This window comes from Bidens hawaiensis, unplaced genomic scaffold (genome assembly GCF_021521415.1).
Source record: "Bidens hawaiensis isolate Kalapana, Puna unplaced genomic scaffold, B.hawaiensis_p1.1 tig00040123_1, whole genome shotgun sequence".
NCBI classification, from domain to species: Eukaryota; Viridiplantae; Streptophyta; class Magnoliopsida; order Asterales; family Asteraceae; genus Bidens; species Bidens hawaiensis.
The window spans coordinates 50,845-60,905 of record NW_027497081.1 but is presented as its reverse complement, the minus strand read 5'-3'; the positions used below and the strand labels follow the sequence as shown (position 1 = coordinate 60,905).

Below are 10,061 nucleotides of genomic sequence, written 5' to 3'. Positions count from 1 at the left end.
TAGATTAGAAAATAACAAATGTAATATAAAAGCACGAATTAAGTAATATATTTGGAAAAAAAAAATACATTTCATTTTTAAGTCTCATTAGTCTTTGCTAATGAAACTATTAAATGTAAAAAAGATGGAATAAGGGGAAATGACGTTTAGTCGAATCACGTTATAGAAATGAAATATGTTAATAAAAGATTTGTTGATAATCATTTAAACTAGGAGTATATTAACCCGTGTAAGTTCTTAGAAAAACAATGATAATAACGTGCTCGTGTGAGTTAATGTGTCAAATTCGTGTCTTATCTAGAGAAACATAAGTAGACATGAAGTAGTTTTGTGACAACACCACACGTGACGGTGGGCTCCTCGTCGTTTCAATAAAAAGAATAAATGATAATTGTGTAGAATTGTAATCATAGTATCAACTTATAAATACTCCCTTATAAGTGAGGTGTGCACTTATTCTTCCCATGCTTCACTGGACACTCTCTTAATTATTTGCTCATGAAAGCTTGGACACGAGATAGGTATCTTGTGACGCGACCACGGATGTTGTTTTATGTTTTACAATAAAATATAAAATAAAGCTTTATACCAAACACTAGGTTACCATTTGTTGCTAAACTAGATGAAAGAAAGATTTTCATCACAACAAAGATATACACAATTATACCTCTGGAAAAAAGAAGATAAAAAAGAGTTAAGTGATACTTTACATTATAGTGATACTTGATTCCACATAGATTTGCACTTTTGCTTTAATGCTAAATGAGGATGACGATGGTGCTTGTCTATTCATTATCATCAAAGTCCCACTTAATCCGTACCGTAAGAGGCCCTCTCGATGGTGAGGACCATCCAACTTGATAAAAAAAAACTTTTAAGGTATAAATATCAACACTTTTATAGTGATTTAGATTTTAGATGCTTTATCTTTACCTAAAATTCCATATTGAGTTTGTGTTATGTATGTGTTGGGGTTTATTATAAAGATAAGACTTATTTTATTTATTATTTTATATTTTTATATGTATACTTGCAAAGGATTTGGATCAAATACAAATGAAATTAACGTGCTAATTGTGAAAATCAAGTAGAACAATTATATATGCAAGTCGAATAATTATGTAGTTACGCCAAAGTGTAATTACATAATTAATCTATGATGTAATTACATAATTACTCTACTTATATATATAATTACTCTACTTGATTCTCATAATTGATATGCTAATTTAATTTGTACGTTAACTTTCCCTACTTGTAAAATTTTAATATTTAGAAAACGGATTATGTTAACTTGAGCGTGAAGGTTTCATGATTGCTTGCTTGCTTAAGGCATAAACCATGGCACAATTACATCCTCAATTAATAATAAATTACTACAAGTGAAAATAAAATCAAATGAGCAATAATATGCCCAAAATATCCTCCACATACTGAGCTATCTTCGTGTTTTAGCCCGTGTTCTAAACGGATGAAAAATATAATAAAAATAAAAAATTGTTATATGTAATACATTAATTATAAGTGAATTAACAATATATCATTTAGAAGTCAAGAAATTTAACACAATAACTACCTAAGTGGAGTTGGTAAGCATCTTTAGTTTGAAACATGAGGTCTTGGGTTCGAGACTTGTATCACATAATAATTTATTTTTCAAAATTTTACAAAATGTTATCTTTATATGAAGATGGTTGTATTTGAAGAGAACCCGGGTCATGAGTTATAACATAACTAAACGGATTCATGCTTCATGTTAAGTTTGAAAGAAGAGATGATAAAATAGGAAACTGCTCACATGATATCTACGCGACATCATATGTGAAAGCCCTATAATGATACTATGTGAAAAAATCATGTTGCTTTAATATATAGTCAGATTTGACATTGAAACGATTATATTAATTATCCTTAGCAGGCGGGAGTTTTATTTTTTTTAAAGTTTTTATATCACCAATATTCGATACACAATTACACATACATCACTTCATTCATTTGACATATGAACCTGCTAAATTATCGGTTTCTTTCTAGATCCAATGTGAATTTAAAGTGTTGAAAGGAACATGCGCATGTAGAATCAATTTAATAAGATATTATTCATTCAAATTAATAAAGGAGAAAACACTTTTTTAATATCTAGCATGGGATTATCAAAGAAAAAAACGATAGGCGACATCTGTGATCATCAAGCCGCCCTATCATTTTCCTTTACTTATCTAGTGTAGGTAAAATGCTTTTCTTGACCTTGTCAAAACAATTTAAAATGTGTTACTTACATTTTTATGTTTATTATTATTTTTAAATAATAAATACTGAATATTCTTTCAAACCAGAGGTGCAGGCAAGAGGATCATCAACAAAATTAAAGAATAAGATAATATCATATTATAATCATTCCAAACTGTTCTTCAATGTAAAGTTTATTTTAACTATACCACTATTATTACTTCTTAAAGATTTATCTACATTTTAATCTTAACATAAGAACGTATAAAATATTATTAATATATAAAAAATTGAGAAAGTAAGAAACAATATCAGCTACAATGTCAATCTACATAAATAATGATTTATAATAATAAAGAAAAAAACCTAAAAATTACAACAAAATAATCAAAATAAATAACAAAATAATAACATGCACATGTAGAATCAATTTAATAAGATATTATTCATTCAAATTAATAAAGGAGAAAACACTTTCTTAATATCTAGCATGGGATTATCAAAGAAAAAAACCATAGGTGACATCTGTGATCATCAAGCTGCCCTATCATTTTCTTTTACTTATCTAGTGTAGGTAAAATGCTTTTCTTGACCTTGTCAAAACAATTTAAAATGTGTTACTTACATAAAAATGTAATAATAACAGCCCATCAAATATTTATAGCATCAAAAGAAAAAAAAAATCTAATAATAACAGCAAAATATAAATCAACAAATACTTATAATGTCTCATAATCAAAAATTAGCAAATACGAACAAAAAATAACAGCATACACCTATAAAAATAAATCTAATAATAACAGCAAATTAGTTCTTACTGTTTTCATGTTAAAAATAAAATTTGATCTTGTCTTCTTTTAATGTATTTATGTATACATAAATTATTTTGAACTAACATTATTTATATTTATTTATTATTATTCTACATTTTCAATTAAATGGATAAATAGATATCCAATTCAAACCAAACATGATAGATGATGTCATCTCAACTATTGAATCTTCAAAAATGAAACTATTTAATTTTATCTAAAATCTCATTAATTAGTTTCACCTAAAAACCTCCCAAATTAATGATCAACAATTTTTCCTAATTATTTCTTATGCAAAGATATAATTTCACAACAATATCATAAGAGATTTATAACAAGTAAAACAGAGGATGATTGCCATAGAATATTTACAACCAGCACTTTACTCATTATACCATCTTTTCACTATATTTACAAAAACTTCTACTAGGATGATGATTGATTCATACATTCTCCATATTATAATACTAGTGCACCATCATCATGACTTAAAAAAAACAACTAGACAAACTCAACTTGAAAAGATTCATTGAACTTCCGCTCTCTCTCTTTCTTCCCGTTGATTCATGGATTCAAATCAACAGAAGAAAAAACCAGTGTTGATTTCACATCCAGGAGTCGAAATCGCCCTTGTCGTCTAGGTTAGATCCGCCATCGGTCGAGTCTCCCCTCCACTCACAACCCACGGATGCCCTGTAACACAAATCCACACCATAATTAATCCACTAAACATACAAATAATAAGTAATTTACAGTTTCAAACTACAGACATAATAATTACTACAGTTTAAAAAAATAATAGCACATTAATAATACTTATGAACTTGTACAGTAACTACACTGCTGCGAAATAATTACTACACGCACAGTAATAATAACTTACTCTGAACTTGTTCAGCAGATAATCGTCTAGACACGTCTTTACAAAGCATCTTCCTTAGCAAATCCTTAGCGTCTTTCGAAACATTCCGGAAACTCTTCGGCGGGAACCGCAAATTCCCTCTCAAAACCGCCTCGAAAGTATCGGCAGGCGTTTCGCCCAAAAAAGGCGGAACACCTGCCAACATTATGTACAAAATCACACCGGCACTCCACACATCCACCTTCTCATTATACTCTCTCCCAGCCAAAACCTCCGGCGCCACGTAATACGGCGTGCCAACGATCCCACTCATCATCCCGTTGTCATTCATCCCAAACCACTCCGCCGATCCAAAGTCCGCCAGCTTCAAATTGCCTCTCGAATCGAATAATATGTTGTCCGGCTTAATATCACGGTGCGCTATACCTAACTGATGACAATAACTAATCGCCGAAATCAACGGCGAGAATATCGAAGCCGATTCCGGTTCGGAATACACGCCGGCGCGTGAGGAGATGCGATCGAACAGGTCCGGTGAGTCACAGAGGTCGATAACCATATGCACGTAGTGTTCCTCTTCGTATAGACGGTAGATCTGGACGATGTTAGGGTTTCCGCCGAGGATGTGGAGGATTTTAGGCTCCTTTTGAAGGCACTCGCGGTCGGTTGGATCGGAGAGGAGGCGTTTGTCGATGGATTTGCATGCGAAGGAGTCGCCGGAGACGGTGGAGTAGCAGCGGTAGACGGTGCCGAAGCGGCCGCGGCCGAGCTCGTCGGTGAGTTGGTAGTCGTTGGTTATAACTTCCTTCATGTTAGTTGGGTGGTTGTTACGGAGAGATGAAGGTGCAGGTGGGTTTTATAACGGAAAGATGGGCCCGGATTTGGGTTTCATAGATTCGAATATCCGTGTTCGAGATGGTTGAAACTTGTGTGTACTTCTTGCATTGGGTGTTGTACGTTGCTCGTGGTTTTGGATTTTGCTTTTTCCAGGTGATATATTTGGTGGAATATTTTTTGTTTGGGGGATAAATTTTCGGGGTGAGTCATGGTTAGTCAAAAACTGTTATTAAAATACATGGTTCTCTTTTGTGTTAAGTGACTAAGGGGCTGTTTGGCAACATATAAATCAGTAAGTCTGAACCATTACGCTGTCTGAATGGATAAGATAATCTGAACCAGTTAGACATCTGAACCAATAAGAGCTGTTTGGTTAGACATCTGAATGACTGCGCAGAATTACTACTTTACCTATCTGCAGAATTATGTACTGAATGAAATGTATTTGTTTGATCAAAAATCTGAATGACTATACTGAATGACGGATAATTAAAATAAAGAGAATTTAAAACAACATAGAAAATCTAAATTACACAAATCCTTCATAATCCATAAAACACATACTAAAATTCAAATACAAATTTATACTTTGCGTACAATTCAATTTTAACTGATAAAACTAGTTGATTAGCTATTTGGTCACACAAATTATTCATATATAGTGAATGCCTTGTGAACCTCATTCTATGTCATGAAATGACTCACTATTGTTGTCTCCACCTTGTTCTTCTGAAAATGTAGTGTCCTCGTCGTACTCCATGAATAACTGATCAGAAATATTTGATTTCCTTATAAAATTATCTACGGCGAAGCAAGCAATCACTATGTCCCTTTGTTTTGTAAAAGAAAAGGGAGCCATTCGCTGTAGGATTGGGAATCGGGCCTTCAAAACACCATACGAGCTCTCAATAACATTTCTGAGTTGTGCGTGAGCATGATTGAAATTTTCTTCCTTAGTTAACGCACGTCTTCGTCGAAAATCATGTTCAAAGCACGTTTCCAATTAATCATAACCATTTCTTTAAACAATAAAAGCAAATGCGTTTCCACAAAATCATGTTCAAAGCAAATTAGTTCAACAAATTAGGAGCATGTTCAAAGCAAATTAGTAAAATAGTTCAACAAATTAGGGGCATGTTCAAAGCAAATCAACATACAAATAAAATTGTTATATGTTAACCCACCGGAAACTTTAATCCCGATTACACACCCATTTTATGAATTTTATTCTCTTTGAGGCATTTCATCAAACACCTTATGTGCATATATTTAACTCAACAATATTCATATGAATTATATAGTCAAATCATCCAAATTTTCATTTCAAATCACATATTGTTCAGTTATTTATAAACATGGATGCAAATACAAGAGCACAAGATCGATTTACCTCGTACTGTGGTGGTGGCTGGAAAAGGCGAGATTTGACGGTGGTCGGAGCCGGGAGAAGCGGTGGTGGTGGCTGGGAGAGGCGGTGGTGGTAGGGGTTGGGAGAGACGATGATGGTGGCTGGAGAAGCGGTGGTGGAGGTGCCGACGGAACTGTGGTGGTGGCTGGAAGGAGAGGTTAGGGTTTGGAGATTTGGGGTAAAAGTGGGAAACAAAACATCTGTTTCATTCAGCTAAAAAATAAAGCTGGACCATTCAGACCTTAATGGTTCCATTCAGCAACCCTTTTTTGCGAACCAAACACCTATTTAGCTGACCGGTTCAGCAAAAAGTGTCTGAATGGCCCCATTCAGACACAAACAAACAGCCCCTAATTGCAGTTAACTATTAGACCATCCATACCCATAAACCAATTCAAACCTCCACCTCATCATCAAATCATGATCTAAACTTTTCACAAAAAAGACCCCACTTTTCTTCACCCATAAACAAATCTAAACCCTATTAAAATATAATAAATATGTATATATATGTATATATATGTGTGTGTGTGTATATATGATTTGTGTGTAGTGGTTGTGATGGGGTCACTACAAACCCACATTTCAAACGTTTGAGAACACAAACAAACATCTCCACAAACGTTTATCTCCACCCGTAAACGTTTGTTTGCACCATTCCATGTCAACAAAAACGGCCACACAAACACCGGTGGAGATGCTCTTAGTACTAACTCAATGAATTGAACAATGATATAATAAGAGTTTAAAAATAACGAGAACTAATAGATGTTTGTTTGGTAAATAGACAATATAAATACCCAAAGATCTAAACTATGTGCAACACTTACCAGGAAAGAGAATTTGACGAGAGGTGGCAAGGAGCAGGGCGTATGGGAACACGACTTGCTCTCATGTAGTAGTATCACCGCAGCTACTCTTCGGACATGGCACTTTATGACGCTTGTCTCACTGCAGCTACTCTTTGACGTATACATTCCGTTTTTATTATAGTATGTATTTGAAAAATATCTCAAAGTTCAAACATATGAAGAACAAGAAATATCAATTTTCAAATACAGGAATAATTACGGGGTGGAGTGGAAAGAAAAAAAATGCTGCTACGATAGCTTGTAAGATAGAGAGAGAGAGAGAGAGAGAGAGAGAGAGAGAGAGAGAGAGAGACAATGGGTCAAACTTTTTCACAACTAGACCGGTTGGATAGAGAACCGGACATGGAACCGGTTTAGTTAAGCATATTTATCTGTTTTCCATTTGTACTCGGCGGTTAAGAAGGGTTGGCTTGGCATGAGGCGAGCCGAATAACCAGTTGAGGCACTTAATTTTTGACAGGCAACATTTTTATATATGTGTATTTTAATATTCTTTTTATAATATATGTATAGTTCTTAATCTCCATATTATATGTTGGGCCCAATACTTTTTTTTACTAATAATCTTTTTAAGATATTGGGACCAAATTAAAGTTTAAATTAAAATATAATAATAATAATTGATCAAGCTATAAATATGTTGGTAAATTATTTCTTATATGTTATTGGTTTGTTCTATTGAGACAAGATTTGATCAATTCGAAAAATATGAGAAATTATTGATATTTGATTTTACTATTGTATTTATTTTATAACTATAATTTTGCTATAAACATTACATTATTTGATTTTATTACTCTATCTTTGATATGTTTATTGTTGTAACGCTAATGTCAATTATAAAAATAGCTTATATATTTCGTTAGTCGTTGACCTACAAGTCTTTTTATTTCGGTTCGACCGATGCATTTAAATTCTCGAAGAATGTCCTATAGTTATGCATCAAATCGGTGGTCGAATTGAATTTTCACTTTATGTTCTTTCCATTCAAAATCTCATTTTATGAATCAATATTACTTGGGACTCCATATTATTGTTTATGTAAGTTGTTATATTTTATTGCAACTAGGAATTATAATAGCACCGTTCAAAACAAAAGGAATCATAATAACATGTGAATCTTGTTACTTACCTAAATAAAAATAAAAACTTAAATCAACGTTACATTTGCAAAATTTAACATCTTTTGCTTTTGTTTCATTTTCTGTTTAAGAGGTACAGAGGTACAATTGATATTTATCTGAATATGGTTGACGTGGAAAGGAAGAACCGAAAGGAGAGTGTACGAAGCCGTAGGTTGATTGAAGTAACGGGTGGTTTTTTCGGTTCAGATGTAGGATCCACATTTTCCACAACCAACACATGGTGGGTCAGCTGCACATCGTAACCACTTACGTCATCTGCCCCTTCTACTTTGCCTTAACTACATTTTTACCCCTTTTGGTTTACCTTTTTGTAATAAGCGTCCTTTATGCCCTGTTTGGTTGGATGGAATTCAAGAGATTTCAATGGAATTGGAATTTAAATTTCATCCCTTAGTGTGTTTGGTTGGTTAATAAAAGGATTTGGAATTGGAATTCATTCAAACCAAATCACACAAATGAAGGAATTTAGATTCATTCACTACTTTGAAGGATTTCATGAGATTGTGTGTGAATACCATAAATAACCCTCGACCTCTACCAACAGATCCAAACCGTTCGCCGCACTAATCAGCACTACCACCCACCGCCAACCAACACAGGTCGCCCGCCACCGCCGTTGCGCAGCCCCTCCCGCCACCGCCGATGGCAAACGCCCATTGTAGACATCACTGACAATTTCTCCTGCCACCACCACCAACAACAACGAAATTCCGGCCACCTCCATCAACATAATTCCGGTGACGGATCTGCCACATGATTTCAGATCTATCACGTTTTTCAAATCAAATATTCATGCAACAACCGATTATGAGAAGAGAGAAAAGAAAGAGATAGGTTGAAGTGAGTGAGGGGTAGATGTTGTGATTGCCGGTGACGGTTGTTGCCGGAGATGGTGGTTGGGCTTGAGAGATGAAGAAGAGTGTGTTGGTTACTTGAGAATATAACTCAGGCCCTTTTTTCACTCATATATTAATTTGGGGGCAAATGTGTCTTTTTGAGCTATTTTATAATTTCAATTCCATTAACAAAGTCATAACCAAACACATCAAGGATTTGCAAAGGGATTTTAAATTCGAATTCCAAAACAATCCGTGAACCAAACTTCCCCTTAGTTTTTTTTAATCTTACACTCCATAACCATAACGAAGGTATAAAAGCATATATTGGTAATGGTCTCACATAATCTTAAATTTTTGTTCACGTATATGATTTACCAAATGTATTAAGATTTTATTTGATGTTTGAATTAGTCTCTGTTATAGTTACTCATCTGCATTCAACGACATACATATGTAAAAACATCAGTAAGTAACTTTACACGTCCTATTGAAAATGACTAATGGGTTGATTTATTTGAGACTTGTGAGTTTAATTACGGATAACTTTTGCATATTGTTTATTTTGCTCATATTTTGATAGCATTCTTAATGTTACACGTGTTTAATGAAATGTCTTTTGACTATATATACTAAGAGAATAACGAAAGTTCAAAATTTATTACTCAAAAACATTTTTCTTTTAATATTTGGGTTAGATTGGTTTTGAAGTATTTGAATGATTTCTTCATGTGTTAAAGATGCATAACATATTCGTTGAAGCTAGATTGTTTAAACGGGCTGTCAAGCCGTCAACTATTATAGTTCACATTTAAATCATATTTTTTCCCTAAGGAAACTTTAAAATATAAACCAATCATTTTCAAATTTAGTCCAGGTTATTTTATCATTTCACTATAGTTGACTAGGGCTGTGTAACGGTTCGTAACCACGAGAACCGAATCGAAACAATTAAACACTAAATATAAGAACTGGACGTATTTTAACGGTTCCGGTTCAGTTCATAATCAAGTTAAACGGGTCTTGTGTAAACGGTTCTTGCCAGAACCAATTTTCAATT

At 33.7% G+C, this 10,061-nt stretch overlaps 1 protein-coding gene across 1 annotated transcript; it reads right to left on the bottom strand.

Moving 5' to 3' along the window:
* Nucleotides 1–3,678: 3,678 nt before the first annotated feature.
* Nucleotides 3,679–4,714, bottom strand: LOC143591878 (phosphoenolpyruvate carboxylase kinase 2-like). The gene is made up of 2 exons (XM_077071948.1): nucleotides 3,925–4,714; nucleotides 3,679–3,734 (listed from the first exon to the last, which is right to left on the bottom strand). Exons 1-2 carry the CDS (start codon nucleotides 4,712–4,714, stop codon nucleotides 3,679–3,681), a joined length of 846 nt encoding a protein of 281 aa, XP_076928063.1.
* Nucleotides 4,715–10,061: the final 5,347 nt, after the last annotated feature.

Coding starts and splice junctions, on each gene's coding strand:
- LOC143591878 (XM_077071948.1), bottom strand. CDS start 4,714: ATGAAGGAAGTTATAACCAACGACTACCAACTCACCGACGAGCTCGGC. Junction 3,735..3,924: donor ATCTGCTGAACAAGTTCAGA/GTAAGTTATTAT, acceptor TTTGTGTTACAG/GGCATCCGTGGGTTGTGAGT.